Source organism: Monodelphis domestica, chromosome 1, assembly GCF_027887165.1.
Source record: "Monodelphis domestica isolate mMonDom1 chromosome 1, mMonDom1.pri, whole genome shotgun sequence".
In the NCBI taxonomy this organism is placed as follows: Eukaryota; Metazoa; Chordata; class Mammalia; order Didelphimorphia; family Didelphidae; genus Monodelphis; species Monodelphis domestica.
Genome location: NC_077227.1, coordinates 101337304 through 101364626, shown reverse-complemented (window position 1 = coordinate 101364626; position 27323 = coordinate 101337304). Strand labels below are relative to the sequence as shown.

Here is a 27323-nt window from a genome sequence, read left to right as displayed (position 1 = left end):
ACCTTCTTTATTACCCACACCTTGTGCATTTGTGTATAGCTATGGGAGACCATGAGTTTTATTTGTCTCCTTTTGTTGAAGTTTCTATCTTATGAATTTGCAAGTATCTCTCTCTACACTCTAGGTAGAATTATTAATAAAGTAACTCTTCAAACAAATTTGTACTTAGTAACTTTTAAAAAATATTTATAGCTCTCCATCATCAATTCAGAAACTGCTGTTGTTGATGGCCCATTTCTCGAAAAGCAGAAGACAATAAAACTACCCAAACTTCCTAAATCTTCTCCAAATGTTAAGCTTTCACCATTGACTGTATCACCTGGACAGAGTCTTCAGCTTATACTAAGATTAGATCTTCCTGCAGAAACAAAATTAACTGAAGGAGCACCCAGTTTCTGGTTTCTAACAGCTGAAGGTGAGTACATTAGTAATATTACTAATGACATATTATTAACATGCTTCTCCTCCCCCTTTATCATCTAAAATGATGTAAATATACACTAAATTACATTGGACCTGGAGTCAGAAAGATCTAAGTTCAAGTCTTGTTTTAGATACTAGCTTTAACTTCTTTATCTCTAAAATGGAAATAATAATATTTCCCAAGATTGCTGTGAGGATCAAATGAGATAGTGTACTAACTGCTTTGTGAGTTTCAACACTTATTAATATCTGTCCCTTTTTTGATAACCATTTTGGTGATCTTCATTACTCTTTAATGAATTTAATGAATTAAATTACTCTTTCTCTCATATGCTAAAAGATAATAATCCACCTGAAGCTACATATTGACCAAATTAATCAGAATATATATCTCTGAAATTATTCTTTGCCATTATTATGTTTGTCTTCAATGGAGCCACTATGAACAGGAAAATTTAAATGAGGAAAAACAATAGAAACTGCAGATTATTGGACTAGAAGATTTTTGGTCCAGCCCTGTCACTTGCTGATGTATGATATTAAACAAATGACAAGTTCTCTGGACCTCAGTTTTCTTTTCTGTAAGATGATGTTAAATTGGCTATGTAGGTTCTAAAATTCTGTGATTCTATGAAACTGCCCTTTACTCATTCACTCAGAGGAAGCAAAAAGAAAATAGACAAAAAGGATATAGAGAAAGACATTTGGATAAGATTCAAGAGGATTGAGTGAAAATTCATTTATATCTCAACTAGTGGCTAGAAGCTACTATCTACCCTGACAAACCAATATGTTATACTCCTAAAATTTCTGAAGAGCTTCTCCTATAAGTCATGATTGCTACCTCAGTGTTAAAAGGGAATGAAATTATGTAGAGAAGTTCTTTTTAAATTATATTTTTTTGTCATCATAGGTAGTAAGACTGGACACTTTAGTAAGTAAAATGATTGGCATTCATTGCCAGCTGAAGAAGAGAATCATGTGCAAGATTTCTTGTTAAGCTTAAACCCTGAAATCATTATCACTAGAGACACTGAACATAAGAGAAAGAGTGCTGAAGAAGAGACCAGAAAGCCTGGAATATTACCCATCCCTACATCTGATTCATAATTTGTAGAGGACTACTTCTCTTTCCATTTATTCATCTGCATGCCTCCCTTTCATGGATGTGTTGAATAAGAAAAGTTATGTGAACCTTCTTAATCATATAAGTTGTTATACCAATGCAAGGAGTTGTTATTATATAAAGAAATGTCTTTGATATACATTTTGCTTCCTAGTTAAACTTTTTGCAGGTTATTTCTATTTTAAAGATACTTGTCATAAAGATTAAATATACTTTTGTCTGAGATAGGTACAGAACTGATTTCAATAAGCTATTGGTCAAAACAAGGATTTCTTTGGAACAGATTTTGTTTTCACAGAAAAAGTTCAAAAGTTTTAAGTAGATCACTGAAATGTCACATCTGCAGGATTCCTTGTGAAAAGGACAATACCACATTAAGTGTTCAGTGGTACCTTCCATAGTTTATCTGAAAACATTCATTAATATTGCCCTTTGCTGGGTGCCTTCTATGTACCACTGTTTGCAAAAGCTTCATCCCTGGGTGTCTGTTCCACATCCCTTTTTTTTTTTTTTAAACTTAGTATGTTGGGTATGCAGGCAGGTTTTAATTGTTGGAAAAAAGCAGGGGGACACAATCAACCACTTTCAAACAGTAAGTCGTTTAAAATTACATATATTTGATTTGGAGTTTGAGTTTTCTGTAGTAGACATTTCACATCCCTCATTTACATCTTCTGTAAGCTCATATTAAAATTATTTGTGTTTGTAGAAATACATTTAGCTTATGCTTTGATCTTCCTAAAGTGCTGAACTGGCCATAAACTGCAGGGGCTCTCTGTCAGGATTAGATATAAAATTCTCTGGCATTCAAAGCCCTTTGTGATATATCTCCTTATAAACTTTTTTGTCTTCTTATGCCTCACCCAGAGATTTAGGACACTGGCCTCCTCAACAAGATACATCCTCTTCTCCCAGCATGGTACATGCTGGTACAGTCACATTCAGTGGCTGTCCCCCATGCCTGAAATTCTCTCCTCCTCTTCATTTCCTTATCTTCCCTGGCTTCCTTCAAATCTCAGCTAAAATCCCACTTTCTACACAAAACTTTCCCAATCCTTATTGCTAGTGCTTTCCTCTTGTTGATTACCTCTAACTGATCATAGACATGTATATATGTATTTGTAGGTCTTCTTTGTACATAGTTGTTTGCATGTTGTCTCCCCCGTGTAGCTGTGAACTTATTGAAAACAGAGAGATTGTATTTTGCCTTTATATCCCCAGGCTTAGTACAATCCTGGATGGATGGATGGATGGATGGATGGATGGATGGATGGATGGATAAAAGTTAGAGAAAAAGTACTGATGTACAAATAAACCATAGAAGATGGTCTCTGCTTTTAAGGAACGTATTGGCTAGGTTGCACAGAGGATAAAGAACCAGACCTCGAGTCAGAAAGATCAGAGTTCAAATCCAATCTCAAACACTTCCCAGCCCTGTGACTGAGCAAGTTACTTAACCTCCATCTACCCTAGATTCCTCATCTGTAAAACACGGATAATAATAGTATGTACCCTGAAAAGTTACTGTGAGAATCAAATGAGATATTTGTAAATCACTTAGCATAATTCCTGGCTTGTAGTAAGGGCTATTCAAATGTTGGCCCTTAGTATTAATGAGGGAGATAGCACAAGTGGAAGGTTTCATTTGCAAGTTAGATGGGAGAAGTCCTATGATCTTTAGGATATATCAGCTAAGTAGATATTAGTGCTTCTTCTTTAATGTGTTTTCTATTGATAGAACCATAACTGATTGTGTTAATTTAATATAAATCATGCCCTCTTATTCTGTCTGAAAACCCATCCTTGCTATTAGCCCTACCCTTTGGCCACACACACACACTATGGCAGGACAACAGGGCTCCCCGGCTCCCCTAAGAAGCTGGCGCTAGGTCCCATGTGACTCCTGGCATCCCAAACACTTGGGTCTGGCCCAGGCTGAGACACAGGCTGAGTGGCCTCATAAGATAGGGGCTGGAGCAGGCTTGTGCTCTCTTTTTGGGCTGAAGACTCTTGCTTGTGGAGTCAGGTAGCATGGTGAGTGGTTAACAATTAGGATGGCCAGGTGATCATATGATCTTTCTTTCTCTCTGGCTTTTTACTAATATATAATTATAAATTAACATATAGTCTCCAGAGAAATTTAATCATAAGTTTCTAATGTTGGATTATTTGATAGTGCTAAGGACTTGAGTGACAAAAATTTTTTTCCCCAAATCTCTATTAGTACCCACAGGAGCAATTGGCAGTGCTACATCTCCGTTGCTTCCCAGGATGACTGAGGCTACTGGGCTGAAAGCATGGCTGTTCCCAAGGCTCTTCTTAGGTTCAGGGACTTGTGATGGTTGTTTAACTTAGCTGGCATCTGTGACCTCCTGTCTCTCCCTTAGGTTGCCCAGCTTCTTCTGCTAGGCTGGCCCGCCTGCCCTGAATGTGGTAATTGGTTGCCAATTGATGGTATAGCTAGTTCCTTGTCCACAGGAGTTGCCTTCCCATATAATGACTGGAAGTAGGACTGTTAGTCTAGAATGTGTTGCCATTCCCAGGGCTCTTCTACTTGCCCACTTAGTTGTAGTAGTTCAGCAATTATTGCTGGTAGTAATGAGGAAGCTGGGTCTCCTCTGTACAATGAATTCTCCCCCCACTGATGACTGGAAGGAGGTCTGGTCATTTGGGAAACGCTGCTCTTCTGAAGGATCTTGGGCGCAGGCTCTCTGGGGAAATGATAGTCAAGTTGCTGGTAGTGGTAGTTTGACTTGTCTGTACATGCTGCCTCCTGTCTCTACCTTAGGGTGCCTTGCTTACCTTTCTTGTTTGACCAGAGAAGGACAACTGTTGGGCCTAGTAGGTGGAAGGAGGAGGAGAACTTGGAATTTTAAAACATGCTTTGGATAATTCATTCTTGGAGAATCAATAGTTATGTGAATTCAGACCATCCCTCCTGTTATCAAAAATAAAATAAGCATAATGAATATTACATTGGATTTAGAATTGAATCCCTAATCATTAGTAATGGAAATTATATTGGGGTTTGAATTGAACATCACATTAGTGATAAAGTCAGGATTTTAATTCCCACAGAACACATCACTTCCCATCTCCATATCTCTGCTCAGGCCTATAATGCCTTCCCACCTCGCCTTTACTTCTTAGAATCCCTTGTTTCCTTCAAAACTGTGCTCAAGGGATACTTTATATGTGAAGCCCTTCCTGACCCCCTTCCCCAACTGTTCCTGTCCTGTTCCCAAAAAAATGTCCTTGTATTTAATGTTGTATTTCATATTATTTTTGTACATTTTTTCTCTCCCACTAGAATGTGGCCTCCTTTCTTTAGGGCAAAGACATATCTTTTGTATTTAGAATACCTAGTACAATGTCTGACACATAGAAGGCACTTAATAAATGCTTGTTGATCCATTTATTGCCCAGTTACACCATCTAATACTGCTCCTCTGGCCATGGGGACACAGAGATGAGAGAGAGAGAGAGAGAGAGAGAGAGAGAGAGAGAGAGAGAGAGAGAGAGAGAGAGAGAGCGAGCATTCAGTGGAGAGGATAAGAGAAGTAACCCTGTGAAATGAGTCTAAAAAGACACATTGTTGTAAATGTATTCAATACACAAAATGTAATCATTGAATTAGCATGAGCCATCTTTATTGGGTCATGTTTCACTAATCTGCATATTACTTCTTTCCTGATATCCCAGGTGAAAAGAAAGCAATTCATTGATTGGTCTCTTTTTGACAAATTGTCTACCATGTAGGTTCTGAATTCAATAGAACTTAAAATATAAAAGAAATATGTCAGTGATGTAAACAATCAAAATTCAAAATATCTCTAAACTTAGGTTGCATGTTATGTATAATCATGAAAATTGTCTCATTTTGTTTTTTAAATTTTGATCAAATATGCAAACATGTTAATTTGGATGATCAAGACATAAACTTAATGGTGTTAAACTAAAGTAAAATTTCCAACAAAGAATACACATATATTATTATCTTTGCCCAATATATTTAGTGGCATTTTAACAAAACGTATTAAAATGTTTTAGACCAATCTCTTAATTTTGCAGGATTTAAAGATTTTGGAAAAGATGTACTTACCTTAACATGAAGTATTTACACACTTGTGATTAAAAAATGTTTTCTCTTCGTAGTTCATTAGAGGCTGAAGTATTTATTTTCAACTGAATTTACATTTACTACATATTGATTCCAAGGCAGAAGAGGGGTAAGGGCTAGGCAATGAATGTTAAGTGACTTGCCAAGTCACACAGCTAGGAAGTGTCTGAAGCCAGGTTTGAACCTAGGACTTTCCATCTTTAGGACTGGCTCTCCATCCACTGAGCCCCCCAGCTGCCCCCAGGAAGTTGGATTTCTAACAACTTCACCTGTATAAAACACAATTATCTGGAAGCGTCGGAATACAAAAGTCAATGAATATGAATATGACTTCTCACAATGCAAAATAATTGCCAAAAAGCAATAGCATTAATTCTGTACAAATTATTGCTTTGGTATCTTATTTATTTGATGATATTTGATTGTTTTCAGTCATGTCTAATCCTTTATGATCCCACTTGGGGTCTTCTTGACAAAGATACTAGAGTGGTTTGCCATTTCCTCCTCTAGTTCATTTTACAGATGATAAAATTATGGTCAATGGAGTTAAGTGACTTGCCACGGGTTACACAGTAAGTGTCTGAGGCCAGATTTGAACTGAGGAAGATAAGTCTTCCTGACTCCAGACCCACACAGTACTATGTTCATTTCATCACCTCACTGACCCCACCATCTGCCAGTGAATTTTCCTCTTATTCCCAGACATACTTATTTCATACAGGCTTTCCTCATGTGGTAATGAAGGAACTCTTTCCATTTTGTTTCTAATTTATTTGTTGATATTAAATTCTTAAAGATTTTAGTTACCTAGTTTCCTAGCCAACAGAATTTTATAAGTAGTTAACTAGATTGGAAATGAATTAACACAGAATTATATGGAACAGATACTTGGATTTCCCAGACCAAATGTCTTGTATTTTTTAATGTTCTGAAGAATATTTTTTAATCAGAATATCGTTTTTAAGTAATCTTAACATTTTTATAGAAAATTTGAGTTATTACAGCATTTTTGCAAATAAGACTTAATTTTGGTAGCATAAAGGCATTAGATTATGTATAATTGGAAAACTGCATTTCCCAGTAGTCCACTGACTTCCTGTCATTATGTACTTCTTGTAGGCAGAGGTATAAATTCAGTGGGGTTCCTGGTCTTGCTCTCTTTGCTTCCTAGGTTGCAACCATGGTAGTAAGCAGGGTTTTTGAACAGGTAGATTAGCCATGGTACATGGGTTTTATTTTGTTACCTTTTTATTCCTTTATTTCTAATGACCATTAATAAATCTTTTAAAATATATATTTTAATTATTGTATATTAATTTTAATTTTTATAATTATAAATGAAATTACCTAGAATTATTTGAAATAATTCTACTTCAATATTTGGTACAACTCCATTTCAATAAAGTGAGATTTATAAGTTTAATATAGCATTATTCACATAATGGAAAATATGAAGGCATAACAAAAGAGACTTTATTTTTATATATAAATGTTTATGATCTTAATGATTTATTTTTTCTTTCTCAGGTAATGAATGGCTTCTTGAAGGACAAACTCCATCAGGAGAAATTAGGAGTCTTTCTACACAACCAGTGATATCACTGAAGATTCCACACAGTTGCTTGTCATTTGAAGTGATTGTGTCCATCTGTGTGTGTCTTTATTATTGTAGTTCAGACAGCAGCGCCTGTATGATGAAAGGAATTTTATTTAGTCAGCCTTTACAGATTGCTAATACACACCACAGTAACATGCCTTTAGTAGAGCTGAGATATGTGTTTTAGGCAACTAATCTTCCACAATGCAGCCAGTCACTTTAACTTATTGCTCACTATTTTTATACAAGCAACCAAACAGATGGCTTTCCTTCTGTCCCTTATCACCTAGAGTTTAAGACAAAATAACTTGAAATTCATTACTTTGTGACAGCATCTGCTATTGAAGTGAAATTATGTTAATTTTCTACCTATTTATTATGTGGAAAAATTCAGTTTGTGGACTGGTTAAGTCCTTGATTATAGTTTGAATTATGGTTCTATAACATTACTAAGTTCTGAAAAGAAAAGTCATGTTTGAGGTCCATATTAGAACTAATAAAATTAGATGTAGTTAATAAGATATGAAGTGCTTTATCTAATTTGCCTTTATTAAATTCCCTAGTATCTTTCAGTAAATCTAGAATACCTTTCAGAGGAACCAAGATTAGGTCTACAATTTTGTAAAGAATTACCTCAATCCAAATTATAGGTTGTTTCTTTAATTTAAAATGGTTTGTTGATCATAGTTTAATTTTAAAGAGGAGCTAATGAATTTACTCATTGTTCTCTTCTGTGAATATCTGAATTATAATATGTATTTAAAATATAAATTTACCTATTTTATGCAAGTTCAGTCTGCTGCTCTTAATACCATCATGTTTGCCTTATGTGAAGAGAATAGCCTTACAACAAACAAACAAAAAATGCAGAGATTGCATTTAAATGCTACTGTTTTGAAAGCTACTTTTTGAACTTGGGCTGAAATACTTAGTTATACCAAACAATGAATGTGGTTCAGCAAATTTTGTAGTTTTGTTAGGAAAATTATGGTAACATTCAGTTGTTAGACAATTTCGTATGTTTGGCAATTGAATCAGATCAACATGCCGACTCATGATATATCTATATCAAAACCACGATTAGGAAAGTCAGGATGTAGAAGAAATACTATGTATTTGGTTGACCTTTTGATTTCTCTTTTCCAAAGTTAAAATTCTGCAAATGTTGTGTTACTTCTTAAACAATTCTTAAGTATTCAAAGTAGAAATGCTCCACTACTATCATTAGGTATAGTACATTGTAGAAACTAATTCTTCATACTGTCAAAGCAGAATTTAGTTGTTCTGATCATTTTTCTCTTCTCTTTTACTAAAAAGAACAGCCTTTGAGCACTTTTAGGACTGCTTTTTTATTTGTAAGCCATAAAAGCTTATACTTTTATGCCATTGAAATATATGTAAAATATGTACTAGAATGAGAATGACATTTTCACCCAAAATTATAATTTTAAAAATATCTTCAAAGCATTTCCTTTCACCTTTAGTTAATTGTTGAGATGGTTTGTCATCTCTGTTATTTCCTGCAAAAACTAAATCTGCTCACAATTTGATCAAATGTCTTGTTCTTCAAAACATCAAGGGAGCCACATTTATTCATTCAGTTGATAAATACTAATTGAGATGGAATATGAGGAGATTTGTATCTGCATAGCAGTGATAGGACATGAAGTGTAATTATTTAAGTGCTGCTGGCCCATTTTTCTATGTTCATAAATTATTTGTCGGTTTAAATGGTTATCTGCTGATATATTTCATGCTTGAAACTAGTTAAGGAATTTGCTTAATCAGGACATTTGAGTTAGATTATTTGCTAAATCTGTCTATCCTTTAAAAAAATTTTCAAAACTGTATAGTAAATTTGAAACAAAAACCATGGATTTTATGTCTTATTAGTTTATAAATTTCTTTCATAAAACACAAGATAGCATAATATTATTCCTATTGTCTTAAGATTAAAACTTGGCCAGAAAGAACAATATTATCACTTGATTTATTTATTGTATTTATCTTTTCCAGTTGGACAGGATGAGAATATTCTGGCTCAATCATCTCCTCTTCCAAAAAAGCATGGACAGTTTCACATGCTCTCCCAAAGAGATACTACACTTAACCTACTACTAATTCAGAAATATTTTCTTATGGTAACTATATTTAGAAGTATATTATTTTTATATAATAAAAATACATTCAAGATATTTATTTTTAGAATTATGATTTTTTTCTTTTGTTTCTTTCACATTAGGTTTTTCCCTTTAATAATCATTGAAGCATAATTTTAAAAGATTATCACCCAGCCATTTGCAACTGTTTTCTCATTGATAGCATTTATTTGCCAAAGGCTAATTGAATTAGTTAATAAATCATAGCATACATTTAAAAAAAACATTAAAATATCTAGTTTTGAAATGGATAGAATTTATATAAATAATCAGATTATATCAAGTATCCTACATAAGGAAGAAAGAATAGACAATTTGGAATAATATTTCTTCTGTTTTGCTGTGTTCACTGCCTTTTGAACATCTTTACTTTTTGCTTTGCAGCTGCTTAATTTAATTTTCCTAGAAAAAGTATTGATAAATAACATTTTGATGAAAAGAGATGGAACTACATGCCCACATTAAGGTATTTGCTTATATTTTTGACAAAATAAAATAAAAGATTCTTTTTACAAGGTCAAATAGAAGTAGTACTTATACAAAGTCATTCTATTGATCTGTAGCCATGTTGATTTTTAAAAAAAAATCTTTCTTAATAGCTACATCACCTAGATTATTTGTAAAATTATCTTTGATTTTATACACAAGAACTAACTCAGTATTACTGTAGTTTGTGCTAAAAATGTGTTTCTTTTTTGTAGTTATTTAGTAATTTCTGACTGTTCATGACTCTATTTGGGGTTATCTTGGAAAAGTGGTTTGCCTTTTCCTTCTGCTGCTGCTCATTTTACAAATGAGGAAACTGAAGCAAAAAGTGTTAAGTGATTTTCCCATGGTTGTGTAGCTAGTAAATGTCTAAAGCCAACCTTGAACTCAAGTCCTTCTGACTCCATCCATTGTATCACCTAGCTACCCTGAAAAGAAATATTTAAAGTATACTATTGTCTTTGTTAAATGCTTAATCTGTTTACAAAGAAAAAGCCTTACTGATTTTAAATATAGGGTTGCAACAAATAGTACACAATATACTACAGTGATACCTTGACTCACTTTAAAATTATCATTCCTAATAGAAGAGAAAGTTGAAAATTTTGAACTTCTAAATTTTTTATTATAGTGACCTCTTTATAGTGTTAGTACTCTTCTATCTCAGTATCATTTGTCCTTGATAAAAAAAAGTCAAAGTCAGTTATATCATAGAAATAAATAAGGCTTTTTATGCAGTAAGAAAATATGAAATGATAGTGAAAAAATTTTAAATCCTTGCAATAAACCATATATATAATAAATAATATGTTTTTTTTTCTTAACTTCTGGAACAACAAAAAAAATTCATTGGTCTATATTTATATTCAAGCTATTTATTAGTTTACTTTTAATAACTATCACCAATATTTAACTGGTTTAACTCTATTTTTGACTGAATTTACATGTAAAGACAGTTCTAAGTAGATGAACATAGTATAATTCTCTATCTTTGGGCATCCTCAAGATAGCCTATAACAAAGTAAATATTTTACAGCTTTTTAAAAAAAATCACATTCATATCGTTGAAAAAAACTGCCTGTTTTGTGCTCTCTTATTAACTAGTTTCAGCTTTCCTAATCTATATTTTGGAGAAATATGAAAAAAGGAATTGGTCTTTCCAATTTTGGTCTATCATTATTTATTTGCTATATCATAATGCCCTAGTTGCAGAACTGTTGTGTCTTTCTAGAATGTCCAATAATAAACTCCTCTTTTGTAGAATCCAAAGTAGATACATCTCATTCTGAATTTTATAGCAAGGGTTAGGATTTTATCTATTATATGTAGAGATCCAAATAAGAAATTAATCAATCATATATACTTTTCTCAAATGAAAAAGTTATATTTTCTAAAATTTAGCTCTAAAGAGAAATAAAGCTCCTCCTTTTATATTTTTCTAAAGACCTGATAATAAAGTCAGTGTTAGCCATAGACTATAAATATGTCTAGTAAAAAAAAATACTTAGAAGTGATTTCCTAAAGGGAAATCTAAAATACTGGCATTTATCATACCATTGACACTGCATTTGAAAAATTAGTATTTTTGTTACATTGTCTCCTGAACTTTGTTAATGTAGCATTCGGGGTCTGAAATAGCTCATTTTAATCAGATAATTCATTCCTTAGAGGTTTTGTAGCCCTTTTTTTCTAAGATTAATACAATGTCTAAAGCACTATGAGAGATTTTACATTATTGGCAGATATATCTAGTTCTTACTACCTCCCCTTGTGGGGTTCAATAACTTTCTGATGTAAAAATTCTAATATTAATATTTTAATTATGCTTAGAAATATAATTAAGACCTTGTTATAAAGACACACTTTAAAATGAAATCTGAAGATAGGGTTGTTTGGAATTCTTAGACTTTCATGAATATTCATATAAGAAAAGTTTTTTAAAAAGCGAAAGAGATCTAGAAACTGCTAGTTGGCCAACCTGTTAATACATTTTCAAAATGCCCAGATTTTATGTGTGGAATTGTATGAACTGTATTACACAAATAAAACAGATATAGAGTAACTGGCCTTCTTCTCCCTTGTTCCTACCCCCATGACAAATCAGCATGTGATAGTGATCCTGATTTCTCTTTACTATTACTTCTTTGTCCCTTTAATTATTAGGCCTTCTCCCAAAACAAGGTAGTGCCTATTAAATTGTCATTCAAAATCACCCAATGAAACCTTTTCAATTATCAGCTCATTGTGCTCGCTCATATATATGGTCTTCAAGACTGACTTCATTAATTCTTGTCACAAAGCCCTGGTCCAAAAATCAGCTTGAATTGATATTATTTATGTTTGTTTTTATTTTAATAAATTTTCTATGTAAGTTTTCTGAAGTTATATGATCTGTATTCTCTCTCCCTCCTTTTCTTCCCCCTCCTGGAACTGACAAGCAATTCAGTCTGGGTTATACATGTATTGTCACACAAAACATTATTATATATTATTAATTTTTAGTGAATTATCTTATAAAACCAAATCCCCCCCAAAATATACCTGAATAAACAAATGAGAAATCATATGTTTTCATCTGTATTTTTCCTCCAACAATTCTTTCTCTAGAGGAGGATAGCATTCTTTTTCATAAGTCCCTCAGAATTGTCCTTGATCATTGTATTGCTGTTAGTAGCAAAGTCTATCACATTTGATCATTCCACAGTATTGCAGTTACTGTATATAATGATCTCCTGGTTCTGCTTATCTCACTCTGCATCAGTTCACATAGGTCTTTCCAGCTCTTTCTGAAATCATCCTGTTCATTATTCCTTCTAGCATTAGTATTCCATCACCATCATATACCACAATTTATTCAGCCATTCCTTAATTGAGAGACATTCCTTTAGTTTCCAATTCTTTGTCACCACATAAAAGAGTAACTATAAATATTTCTGTACAAACAGGTTCTTTCCCATTTTTTTTAGAATTGATATTTTTTTAAAGAGTTATTCTGTGGTGGATTCTGGACTACTAGTCCAGAGACCATTATCAGCTTATGTGACCTTAGGCAGAGCATTTCATCTTCTTGGGCCTCAGTTTTCTCATCTGTAAAAATGACAGCAATTCCAGATCTAACTTGCAGTGGCATTCTGTGGTTACAGGCAGTTCAGGTAAAGCTTTCAACCCATCAGGTAGAGAATAGTTATAAGCAAGATTCCCTTCCCTTATTCTTACCTAATATGATTCTTTGAAATGAGATAACTGGACCCAGCAATATGTTAATTTGGTCAAAATCTTTTTTTTCAATTTCATTCAATAGAATGATTTAAAAAGATAATTTTAACAGAGCATTAATCTCATGCCCTGTGTGTTTAATCCCCACTTAACTGTAATCAATGTACCTTTCCAGTATTAGAAGAGCAGGTCAGACTAGCTGCTGCTGGTTCTCAGGCAGCTGTTTTGCCTGTAGATAGCTGAAGTAAAATAAAGTGGCCGTCTCTCTTCAGTTCTTCACAATGCACTCTCCTTAGTTCCTAACATTTGATTTGGTTTAATTATTTTCAAAGGTCAATACCATGAAGTCAGAGTTGGAAAGTTAAAACTGCAGATACTTGTTGTGGAATGTTTGCCTAGCTATAGTTAGCCATTGTTTGATATGTACCTCTTCTTCACTGGCATGCTGCTTTCAAGTATAGCTGAGGACTTTTTGTTCTACAGAAAACCCCAGGACTAAAAGGAAAAATTATAGGTATTTCTAAATCTGCTTCCCTATTTGGACTACCAATTATATGCCTTTAAAAAAAACCCAACAACTTCAGCCATATGTCCTTCTAACAGTTTAACCGAATTAACCCAAGTTAGTTTTCTTCAGGTCTCTGTAGCCCTCGGGTGCCTGAGTGATTTATAATTAAGCAAGATTGAGCAGTTCAGGTTTGTTTGTTACCTGAAATACTTAAAATTGCCATCATAATGTATGAATGCACAAGACTAATGTAATGCACTGTGCTTTCTCCCATCCCCCAATAACCTGGAGTATATTTAACATTTAAAAGAAAAGCAAAATATCAGGATCTTGAAGCAGGAGAACAAGTATTTATTGCATTTGCTTGGCTTCATTTTATTTGAATTCTCATAAGTAGTTGAACAAAAACTGAATGATAAGGGAGTAAGAAAATGCTTGACTTAAAGAAGCCTTATGAGACACTGCCATGTAACAAAATATGCAATTATTGGTATTTTGCCAGTGTTTGTACCAGTGGGGGAAGTATTCAGTGGCTTTATGCAATAAGTGTACCCACTGTTTCGGCAACAACTATTTTTTTCTGATAAAGGATTGAAATGTCTCCCTAACTAAATATCACTAATTCAGTCATTTAGACTGACTTATCCATTTAAAAACGCTCCACTGTTTTCTGAGCATACCCTCAATTTTTACACAGCCATACAAAATATTTTACTAGTGTATGTTCATATTTGAGGAGAGTAACTGGATATACAAGCACCAAAGAATAACAGGATTGCTTTTTTGTGAGTTTGCAGTGATCATATTTCAATTATCCATGAGGAATCATGGCAAATATGAACAGATAATTTATATTGAAAAGAGAAGTATAAGTGTATTTATATCACCTTAAGTTTGTGTTTTATTTAAGTATTAAATGACTCTCAAAGCATATGCCAATTGACAGTGGTGTGGCAGCAGGAAGCCACCTAGGCTTTTTAAAATTGCTGTAGTTAATCCAGCTATGGATAATGGATAATTTAAGATTGACTCTGACTTCTTATTATTATTTTAATTTGAACAATTTGGAACATTGCTGCAAATTGCATCTGTGAGCTGTACAAATTGGGGAGCCTTAGACTTTTCCCTATTGTTTAGGTTATATAAAAAGTTAAGAATTTTGTTTCTGAGCATACAGTTGGACTGTTATGCTGTCTTTTTCACATCTCTCATTCCAAAGGTTTGATTGAAATAATTTTTTTTTATTTTGTTCTGCTCTCCAAAGATAAAATGCAGCAAAGTTCTGTTTAAATAGGACACAGAGGCTAGAAACATATGATGTTATCTTTGAACAGACTTGTTCTAAAAGAATATATGCTGTGTATTTGTAAAGTACTTTATGTGGACAGATGAATATTTTTATATTGTGCTATTCATTTTAATATTTCTATACTTTCGAGCTGGTGTTCTTAATTTTCAATATGCATTTTTAAAGCCATGTAATAATGAAGTTGAAGACTGCTGTGAAAGAACAGTCTTTATTACTCAATCAGAGAAGTATAAAACTAGTGATTGACCTGTTTTAGTAGTATGCTTCTATTGTAAGCACTAAAATCAAATGTCTCTTTTTCTAAAGCTTTGTACTTTTTTTCATTAAACAGATGAAATATTTTCTCTCTAAGACCATTTCTGTTTTTATGCCTTTTTGTTTTCTTGTACTAAGCTATTTCATAAAAGAAATTTTACTATATGGATAATCACTTAAGTCACATAACTTAAAATTTGAGATTTAAGGAACTAGTGGGTAACATTGAAATTTCAAAATGCTTAAATTTGATTGCTTCAGTCTAATATATAAAATTTCCATTTTATATGGCTATAATCATGATACTTAAAAGCTTTCTCATATTTCCATAAATGAAAGAACCCAATTTATGAAAACTTCCCTGATGTTATCCTTAAAATCATTATATTTAAAAAAAATCAGACCAGTTGGAGATGCTCAATATGTGTTGTGTGGAAGAAGCTGAAAGGAAGCATATTAGCAGTTTTAACATAGATGGTGAATGGTCATGCATTAATAAAATTGCCTTTCTCCAGAGGAAAGAACTAAAACCAAATCTGTGAAAATTAGAGGAAATCCAGTAGTGAATCAGGCTTCCCAGTGTATTATAAATATACCCTTCCATCTCAAGAGATTAGATGACTGTCAGTAATACTCTATAATGAATTGCTGCATTGGATGGGAGGTTGGGCTAAACTAAGATCCTCCTTCAAATATTCTATTATTTCTGTTTCCTAAGAACAAGAATATACATGTTTTTTGTAGCTATGATGGCAGCCTTAAAGGTTTATGGCATCAGTGAAGATGTGATTATTATAACGTGGGACTTGCTCTTAGAATAAACTTTCTTAAATAGGCCCATTTCATGTTTACAGTGAACAGTGCAGGCCACAAGCTTAGTTTAATGCTGACAGATTGGAAAGTAAGAAATTATTTTATCATTTATAGATCTATATAATTTATAGTCATTATAGCTAATAAGAAGGTGCTATAGTAGGTAGAGACCTGGCCACAGAGCCAGAAAGATAGGGGTTCCGGTTCAGCTTCTCACGCATATTGGCTATCACTTAATTCTTGGGTGTTCTTCTAGGCAACTATAAGAGGAAGAGAAGGTGCCCAGCTGTATAGAGCTCAGAGGGAACACCTTTATCTGGGTTTTTCTTCTGTCAGTAAAATCATAGGTCAAGTCTCAATCCTTTTCACTAATAATTATTAGTAACAATTCCAGGATGGTAATGTTTCCTCCCCCCCCTTTTTATTAATTTAGAATTTTTTCTATGGTTACATAATTGATGTTCCCCCCTCCTCTTCCCTCCCCACTCCTGGAGCCGACAAGCCATTCCACTGGGTTATACGTGTATCATTGTTCAAAACCTATTTCCATATTATCCATATTTTCAGTAGAGCAATCTTTTAGCATCAAAACTCCAATAACATCCCCATTGAACCACATGATCGATCATATGTTTTTCTTCTGCATTTCTGCTCCCATAGTTCTTTCTCTGGATGTGGATAGCATTATTTCTCATTTCTCTAGATTGTCTTGAGTCATTGCATTGCTGCTAGTAGAAAGATCTATTACATTCAGTTGTGCCATAATGTATCAGTCTCTGTGTACAATGTTCCCCTGGTTCTACTCCTTTCACTCTGCATCAATTCCTGGAGAACTTTCCAGTTTGCATGGAATTCCTCCAGTTCATTGTCCCTTTCAGCACAATAATGTTCACAAATTAGAAAATGAGGGGATGCCCTCCAATTGAGGAATAGCTGAACAAATTGTGGAATATGTTGGTGATAGAATACTATTTTGCTCAAAGGTATAATGAACTGGAGGAATTCCATGTGAACTGGAACAACCTCCAGGAAGTGATGCAGAGCAAAAGGAGCATAACCAGATGAACGTCGTACACAGAGACTGATACACTATGGCACAATTGAATGTAGTGGATTTCTCTACTAGCAGCAATGCAATGATCTAGTCAATTCTGAGGAACTTATGAAAAAGATCACTATCCACATTCAGAGGAAGAACTAGGAATAGAAATAGAAAAATAACAACTGCTTGATCAAGTGGTTCGATGGGGATATGATTGGGGATGTAAATCACACTAGTGCAAATATTAATAATATGGAAATAGGTCTTGATCAGTGACATGTAAAACCCAGTGGAATTGCTTGTTGGCTATTTGAGGAGGTTGGGAGGAATGGAGGGAAAGAACATGAACCGTAACCAAGGAAAAATATTCTAAATTAATTAAATAAACTTAATTGTAAAAAATCTAGTTAACAAATTTGGGGGCTTGGGGTATTAATTCAGTTGTATTTTATTTTCAGTTCTGAATTCTCTCCCCTCTCCTACACAAATAAATTTTGTACATCTTGAACCCTTAGCTGTTAAATATTTTGATTGTTTTAATTTTTGCCAAATAAGTAAATTTAGATACAAAATAATACCACCATTCCAAAGCATCATAAATGCATCATGCAGAATTCTTTTTCTTGAAATATCCTTTGTGTGTTGATTACAGATTAAAGACCTTTTAAAAAGTAAGTTTAAACTTTAATTTGAAGTAATTAAAATGGTTCTATTTTATATTATCCTAGATCTCATTTTTAAATTTGTGACTGACTAACCTCACTTAAGTTATGTTACCAAGTAACATCAATAGAAATGCATTATCCCTTCTGTCACTTTTCATGGCACTTGGGATATATTTAATATTTACTATACCATATTCTCCCTCTACTGGTAACCTTTGAAATACTTGACATTAAAATTTATTACAGCTCTTAAATTATAAAGACATTTCTAAATTACAAACTTTTACTCTTTCAAGCACATTAAGTAATCTCTTATTAGCATTAGTAAAGTGGAACTTCTATTTTCCAAAATCAGGCTAAATCAAGCAAATGCAGAGGAAAGATAAGTACAAATCAAAATATGCAAACCCATATTTTTTAATTTTATTTTTTCAGTTGACAAGCATTTATATTCTCTGCTCCCTCTCTCCCAACTTAAAAAACAAGCAAACTTTTAATACATTTTAATTGACCTAAAATTCATTTAACATAGAATCCATCTTTCACATAGGTGTACTTCATGGTTTACAATCCATATCAGCTACTGATGGTTTAGTAGGTAAGAGTGGAAATACTTAGTGGAAAACCTTGTTTTAATTTTTAAACCATAACCTGCAGCTCCATCATTTCCTTTTAGTCAGGCCATATCTATTAGACCTAATTAGGAATTCAAGATAAAGTAAATTTTAATTCAAAACTGCCCATATTTAATCCAAATCACTAGCATTTTCTATGTTTCCTCTTTTGGTTCCCAAATAATTTGTATTTAACTAACCATAGAAAATGGATTTAATCAATAGTAACCAATAAATGTTAAGCAAAAGCTATGGGACAAATATAGTACATACCTTTCTAAAAAAAACAAAAAACAGGTTTTTTTAAATAACATAAATCTAGCTGTGTAGTCAGTCTACTACCTTCCTGTCAATAATCACCATAAATTATGTAGATGAAGAGATCATAGAATTCTTAAGGGACACATCCAGCTCCATGTTTCTGCCAATGTGTAAAAATTAAATACTTCACTGCAGGAGATTGGAAAAAAATTCCATAATTCTATACACCAAGAAATACATGCCACTTTAAGTTATACTTGTTCTATATTTGGCATTTCATTTCAATGACTACAACAGAGCCCCTTAGTAGAGTCGACAGGATAAGGAGGATAAATATTTGAAGTATATTTTGTCTCCTCATCCTGGAAATTGAAAACAATGGCTTACCTTATGTTCAGGAAACTGACATGGCCTAAGAATCTGCATTACGAGGGTTCTCAAGGTCATTGAGTCTGCCCCCTTTGTTAAAAATAGGTTTAAGCCAAGAAGGCAGACAGCCATTTCATTCAGGTTATTAATGATGTATGTTCAACAAGTAGGAAAAATTTTGAAGGGAGGGGGGAAGGTTGGTTTAATTTGTCTTATCCTCCATTGAGTTGTTTTGCAGTCTTGTCCAACTTTTGGCAACCCCATTTGGGGTTTTCTTGGCAAAGCTACTCGAGTGGTTTGCCATTTCCTTTTCTAGCTCACTTTATTAAAGATGAAGAAACTGAGGCAAACTGGGTTAAATGACTTGCCTGGGTCACACAGCTAGCTGTGAATAAGAACAGATTTAAATTTAGGAAGATGACTTTTCCTGTCTTCAGTCCCAATGCTATCCACTGTGCTACCTAGCTGCCCATATTTTGAATGGAGAAGGAACTAGTTAGTATATTTTTAATGTTGATACCTTGCTATTCCAAGTACTGTGATGCCATTTTTTTTTAGCCTTCAATTTTATGATTTCATCAGGGTAGCAAAACCCTAGTGTGGACATTCTCCCAATGCAGATCAGCAACCTACCAGCAACTCAAGTTTTAGAGAGTTGTTTGGGACATAGTATTGTCACTGAAGCAACACATTCATGAAGCCATATAGATATTTCCAATAATAATCCCCCTGCCAAATTCTTCTATAATAGGTTGAGGTTCTATTGTGGTAATTAAAAAGGTAGCTTGTCAGAATGGATACTGTTCCACTTAGTGGCTGGAAAATCTCCATTTGGATTCAGTCTTTAAACACTCACTAGGTGATGGAGAACAAATTGTTTTTATCTTTCTGCCTCAGTTTCCTTTTCTGTACAAAAGATAATACCTGTTGTTCCTATCCCACAGGGTACTTGTGATGCCCAAATTAGATAATTTATTGTAAAATGCTTTGCACTATATAAATGTTGGCAATGATAATAATCTAACCTATTTTTAGAGGAAACTCTACAACCTCTCTAGAGTAGACATTCCAGCTTTTAACAAGCCCATAAAGAAATTCTTCTATATATCTAATCTAAATCCCTTCTATGCAAAATAAGCATTCCTCTTGTCCTTTGCTCAAAGGAGATATATAGTAATCTCATCCATATCTGAAGACTTCAATTTTCTCTGCCTTCTCTTACTCAGGTTAATTAATTGTAGTGACTCTAAAATATTATTTAATTCCTTTCAACAAATAGGGAAATATATATATATATATATATATACACATACACACACATATATGTATATACACAAATATTTAACAGCTCTTTCACAACCTCATGTTGCTCTCTGATGAAATCCATCTTGAGTTTTTCAGGATTTTTGCATCCTAAAAACCAAGCACTATATGAAGTTTCTTCTCCAGTAAAACTACAGGGCTGAGTTAAGAATAGGAGAATTTTTATTTCATATGCCTTGCATTTCCACTTATAGATTATTTTGTTTCATGAGCCTTTTTAACAGTTTGTAGGATAATAGAATTATACCTCATAGACATCTAGAACTAAGAATGGAGGCTGTCAAAGATTAAGAGACTTGCCCAGGATCACACAAGCAATGTGTCTGAGGCAAAATTTGAACTAAAGTTTCTCCTCTTTGATTCCAAGGCTAATAGTGCTCTATCTGTTGTCACCTAGCTTCCTGACAATGTCACATCCTATAAAGAGGTCAAAGGGGATAAAATAATCTTAAAGTAGTTTCAATCAAATGGTGAGGTTGGAATACAGATTGTAAGGAGTTGAGATACAATTCACTTATGTTAAGAAAATGGAAGCAACAAGGATAGACAATTCTTTTATTAAAACTCAGAAATTGACTCAGCCAGCAAACTCTTGCTCTCTTGGCCAAGAGGCAAGACATGGAAGCCAAGGGCAATACAGGCTTAAAGTACAAGCTCATTTGCAGAACATTGCAAAGGGCAATGGTGAATCTCACAACATCCCTTCCAAAACAGGGAGAAACAGTAAAGAAGGAAATGGACCTTCACAAATCTTGACGTGAAACTATAACAGATCATCTCAAAATTATCTAGAAAGGAAATAAATAAAATGGGGGGGAAAAAGAATATAAACATGTAGAAAGGCACAGATTTGCTACTATTCTGATAGCAATCTAGTCTTACCATCAATGATAGTGGAACCACTACATTTATCAAAGGCATTTTTCAATAGAATATTGGAATGCACTTAGCACAGTGCTTTGGCATATAGTACATGTTTAATGAATACTTATTGACTGACTGGATGGCTGACAGAACAAAAAGTCCTTGAGAACAGGGCAACTTTTTATTTTATGCTTTCTAGCCCCTCACGTAGAACTCTGAACATAGTAGGTATATCACAAATCATTTCTAATTTCATTAAAATCTCCCTGGAAAAGTAGAAATAGTACTTAAGAAGAAGTCAGGAAAAATTGTTGAACCAAAACAAACACACATGAAGAACCTATAATGGGAATAAACCAATTCTGAAATCACTGAGCATTCAACTTTTCAGATATCTCACAAAGAGGTAATACCAAAAAGAATGAGGGGAAAAAATCACATATGGTATTATCACACACATACACACAATAAAAAAACATGAACAACTAACTCATCTGTCTACTTCATATTTGTAAAATCTTCATGGAAATAGTTTAGGCACATATCTATGTTATCTTTAATGAAAACACACCGAGGGAAAGTGGCTTTTTACATATTTGTTCTATAGTGAATATATCTTCACAACAACAGAATTGAGAGATAAAAAATACAAGATCTAGCTGTGCTTATTACTTTGTGGGGGGGCATTTTGGTTTTTTTTTTTATTGTACTTGCTATTTCTCATGGTGTAGGGACTTGTCAGGGAGGAAACTCCCTCAAAAAATACAATGTACAAGTCCTTTGCAATTTATTTTCTCAGAAATTTCCCTAAACTGAGAGGTTAAGTAATTTGATGATACGTGTCATGAGAAACGTTTGAAAACAAGTCTTCCCTGATCCAAGGTCAGCTCTCCATGCCTTATTACAAGCTGTCTTCTCTCTGTGTTTATTATTAGTTGACTTTTATTAAAAGGCACTTGACTCAACAGAGGAAAACATGGCATTAAAGGTTCTTGAAAAATAGTCTCCTATGCATAGAATAAAAAGATTACAGCCCCCCAGCTGACAACACCAAGAAATGTTATAGCCAAATTCAAAAACAATCAGATGAAAGAAAAGATAGTACAAGCTGCCAAGAAGAAGCCATTCAGATACCATGGAAACACGGTGAGGTTAACACAGGATCTGGCTGCATCCACACTGAAGGACTAAAAGGCATGGAATACGATATTCCGGAAAGTAAGGGAACTAGGTCTACAACCAAGAATAAAATACCCATCAAAACTGACTATATTCTTATAGGGGAAAGTATGGTCATTCAACACAACAGAAGAGTTCCAAGCATACATAAATAAAAGACCAGACCTGAACAGAAAATTTGATGTCCAACGACAGAACTCAAGAGAATCATCAAAAGGTAATTTAAAAAAGAGGGGAAAAAAACAAACAAAACAACAACAAAAATTTTATAAGAGACTCAGTAAGTTAAAATGATATGTATCCCTATAAGAAAATAGGTCATTGGTAACTCTTAAAAACTGTTGCTATCACCTGAGCAGCTAGAAGAATTACACTCAGAGGGAACAGTGGCAAACTGTATAGGATGAAAGGACAAGACATAAATAGGTATATAGATATATGCATACATAAATACATATACATGTGTATGTATATATATACATGACGAGCTAAAAAAGAAAAGAGGTTATGACTAAAAGAAATGGGGGTAAATTTATATGTCACAAAGAATCTCATGGCGGGAGGGGGGAGAACATCGATACACTGGAAGGGTAAAGAGGTTGGAGACAGGAAATACTCAACTCTTATGTACTTTGAAACTGACCCAAAGAGGGAAGAACAACCCAATCCATTGGGGAAGAAAATAGATTTGCGCCCTATAGGAGAGTAGAAGGGTAAAAAACAGACTGGTGGGGAGGGAAGCAGTACAAGGGAGGGAGAGGGTGGGGGGGGAAATTTTAAAAAGACTATGGGGAAAATAAGGGAGGGAATAAAAAGGGAGGGGGGTAGAAAGGGAAGTAAAATAAGGGAGGGAATGGGGGTGGGGGGAGGATGACTATAAACAAACATTGGTATAGAAGGAAATAGTGAAAGAAGAAAAGGCAGGACCAGGAGTAGAAATCAAAATTCTGGGAAATACACAGCTAGTAATCACAACTCTGAATGTGAATGGAATGAAATCCATAAAACGCAAGGGAATAGCAGAGTGGATTAGAATCCAAAACCCTACCATATGCTGTATGCAAGAAACACACATGAGGAAGATAGATCTGCATAGGGTGAAAGTAAGAGGATGGAGCCAAACCTATTGGGCATCAAATGATAAAAAGAAGGCAGGAGTTGCAATCATGATATCAGACAAAGCCAAAGTAAAAATAAATCTAGTTAAAAGAGATAGGGAAGGTAATTACATCCTGATAAAAGGCAGTATAGACAACGAGGAAATATCTGTACTCAATATGTATGCACCAAATGGCAGAGCATCCAAATTTTTAAAGGAGAAACTAGAGGTTCTCAAGGATGAAATAGATAGAAAAACTATACTAGTGGGAGACCTGAACCTTCCTCTATCCGAACTAGATAAATCAAATAAAAAAAAATAAGAAAGAGGTGAGATAAGCAAATGAAATCTTATAAAAATTAGAGTTAGTAGACATATGGAGAAAAATAAATAGGGACAAAAAGGAATACACCTTTTCAGCAATACATGGTACATTCACAAAAATTGACCATGTACTAGGGCACAAAATCATTGCAAACAAGTGCAAAAGAGCAGAAATAATAAATGCAACCTTCTCAGACCACAGTGCAATAAAAATAATAAAAAGTAAGGGTACATGGATAGATAAATCAAAAATTAATTGGAAATTAAACAATGATTCTCCAAAACCAGCTAGTTAAAGAACAAATCATAGAAACAATAACTTCATTGAAGAAAATGACAATGGTGAGACATCCTTTCAAAACCTATGGGATGCAGCCAAAGCAGTACTGAGGGGGAAATTTATATCCTTGAGTTCATATATAAACAAATTAAGAAGGGCAGAGGTCAATAAATTGGGCATGCAAATTAAAAAACTAAAAAGTGAACAAATTAAAAATCCTCAGATGAAGACTAAATTAGAGATCCTAAAAATCAAAGGAGAAATTAATAAAATTGAAAGGCAAAGAACTATTGATTTAATAAATAAGACTAGAAGCTGGTACTTTGAAAAAATCAAATAAAATTGACAAAGTACTAGTCAGTCTAATTAAAAAAAGGAAAGAAAAAAACCAAATTGACAGTATCCAAGATGAAAAGGGAGACCTCACCTCTAATGAAGAGGAAATCAAGGCAATCATTAAAAACTACTATGCCCAATTATATGGCAAAAAATATGGCAATCTAAGTGATATGGATGAATACTTACAAAAATATAAATTGCCTAGACTAAAAGAAGAAGAAATAAATTACCTAAACAACCCCATATCAGAAAAAGAAATTGAACAAGCCATCAAAGAACTCCCTAAGAAAAAATCCCCAGGTCCAGACAGATTCACAAATGAATTCTATCAAACATTCAAAGGACAGCTAACCCCAATACTATACAAACTATTTGACAGAATAAGCCAAGAAGGGGTTCTACCAAATTCTTTTTACGACACAAACATGGTACTGATCCCAAAGCCAGGCAGGTTAAAAACAGAGAAAGAAAACTATAGGCCAATCTCCCTAATGAATATAGATGCAAAAATCTTAAATAGGATACTAGCAAAAAGACTCCAGCAAGTCATCACAAGGGTTATCCACTACAATCAGGTAGGATTCATTCCAGGACTGCAAGGATGGTTCAATATTAGGAAAACCATCCACATAATTGACCATATAGACAAGCAAACCGACAAAAATCACATGATTATTTCAATAGATGCAGAAAAAGCCTTTGAAAAAATACAACACCCATACCTATTGAAAACACTAGAAAGTATAGGAATAGAAGGGCCTTTCCTAAAAATAATAAACAGTATATACCTAAAACCATCAGCAAACATCATCTGCAATGGAGAAAAACTCAAAGCCTTCCCAATAAGATCAGGAGTCAAACAAGGATGCCCATTATCACCTTTATTATTTAATATTGTACTAGAAACACTAGCAGTAGCAATTAGAGAAGAAAAAGAAATTGAAGGTATTAAAATTGGCAATGAGGAGACCAAGCTGTCACTCTTTGCAGATGATATGATGATTTACTTAAAGAATCCCAGGGAATCAACCAAAAAGCTAATCGAAATAATCAACAACTTTAGCAAAGTTGCACATAAACCCACATAAGTCATCAGCATTTCTATATATCTCCAACCCAGTTCAGCAGCAAGAATTAGAAAGAGAAATTCTATTTAAAGTCACCTGAGACAATATAAAATACTTAAGAATCTATCTGCCGAGACAAACACAGGAACTATATGAACACAACTACAAAACACTCTCCACACAATTAAAACTAGATCTAAACAATTGGAAAAACATTGATTGCTCATGGGTGGGACGAACTAACATAATAAAAATGACCATCCTACCCAAACTTATCTATCTATTTAGTGCCATACCCATTGAACTACCAAAAAACTATTTTACTGAATTAGAGAAAACCATAACAAAGTTCATTTAGAAGAATAAAGGATCAAGGATATCCAGGAAAATAATAAAAAAAAATACAAAGGAAAGTGGCCTTGCATTCCCAGATCTCAAACTATATTACAAAGCAGAGGTCATCAAAACAATTTGGTACTGGCTAAGAGACAGAAAGGAGGATCAGTGTAATAGACTTGGGATAAATGACCTCAGTAAGACAGTCTTTGACAAACCCAAAGACCCCAGCTTTGGGGACAAAAATCCAGTATTTGATAAAAACTGCTGGGAAAATTGGAAGACAGTGTGGGAGAGATTAGGTTTGGATCAATACCTCACACCCTACACCAAGATAAACTCAGAATGGACAAATGACTTGAATATAAAAAAGGAAACTATAAGTAAATTAGGTGAACACAGAATAGTATACATGTCAGACCTTTGGGAAGGGAAAGATTTTAAAACCAAGCAAGACTAGAGTCACAAAATGCAAAATAAATAATTTTGACTACATCAAATTAAAAAGTTTTTGTACAAACAAAACCAATGTAACTAAAATTAGAAGGAAAGCAACAAATTGGGAAACAATCTTCATAACAAAAACCTCTGACAAAGGTCTAATTACTCAAATTTATAAAGAGCTAAACCAGTTGTACAAAAAAATCAAGCCATTCTCCAATTGAAAAATGGGCAAGGGACATGAATAGGCAATTTTCAGTTAAAGAAATCAAAACTATTAATAAGCACATGAAAAAGTGTTCTAGATCTCTTATAATCAGAGAGATGCAAATCAAAACAACATTGAGGTATCACCTCACACCTAGCAGATTGTTCAACATGACAGCAAAGGAAAGTAATGAATGCTGGAGAGGATGTGGCAAAGTAGGAACATTAATGCATTGCTGGTGGAGTTGTGAATTGATCCAACCATTCTGGAGTGCAATTTGGAACTATGCCCAAAGGGCAATAAAAGACTGTCTGCCTTTTGATCCAGCCATAGCACTGCTGGGTTTGTACCCCAAAGAGATAATAAGGAAAAAGACTTGTGCAAGAATATTCATAGCTGTGCTCTTTGTGGTAGCCAAAAATTGGAAAATGAGGGGATGCCCTTCAATTGGGGAATGGCTGAACAAATTGTGGTATATGTTGGTGATGGAATACTATTGTGCTAAAAGGAATAATAAAGTGGAGGAGTTCCATGGAGACTGGAACAACCTCCAGGAAGTGATGCAGAGTGAGAGGAGCAGAACCAGGAGAACATTGTACACAGAGACTGACACATTGTGGTACAAGAGAACGTAATGGAATTCTCCAGTAATGGCTTTACAATGTCCCTGAACAACCTGCAGCAATCTACGGAAAAAAAAAAAAAACTATCCTCAAGCAGAGGACAAACTGAGGGAGTAAAAACACCGAGGAACAGCAACTGCTTGACTACAGAGGTTGAGGGGACATGATCAAGTAGAGATGCTAAATGAGCACCCTAATGCAAATACCAACAACAAGGAAATGGGTTCAGAGCAAGGACACATGTGATAGCCAGATAAATCGCACGTTGGCTAGGGAA

General features: G+C 34.0%; 1 protein-coding gene and 1 long non-coding RNA gene across 6 annotated transcripts in view; one reads left to right on the top strand and one right to left on the bottom strand.

The window, feature by feature from the left end:
* NHLRC2 (NHL repeat containing 2) overlaps window positions 1-15295 on the top strand; it is a 74751-nt gene extending 59456 nt beyond the window's left edge. For 3 of the 5 annotated variants that reach the window (XM_056803772.1, XM_056803776.1, XM_056803771.1), the window contains exons 11-12: window positions 193-415; window positions 7197-15295. In XM_056803772.1, the coding sequence (XP_056659750.1) occupies window positions 193-415; window positions 7197-7453 (480 nt within the window). In that variant the 3' untranslated portion in view covers window positions 7454-15295. The remainder of the gene's footprint in view (window positions 1-192; window positions 416-7196) is intronic. The other 2 variants (XM_056803778.1, XM_056803773.1) reach the window with 2 other exon arrangements.
* LOC130455216 (uncharacterized) lies at window positions 7123-13408 on the bottom strand. Its single transcript, XR_008913171.1, has 2 exons — window positions 13295-13408; window positions 7123-7356 (listed from the first exon to the last, which is right to left on the bottom strand). It is a non-coding gene; the product is annotated as an uncharacterized LOC130455216 (long non-coding RNA).
* Window positions 15296-27323: the final 12028 nt, after the last annotated feature.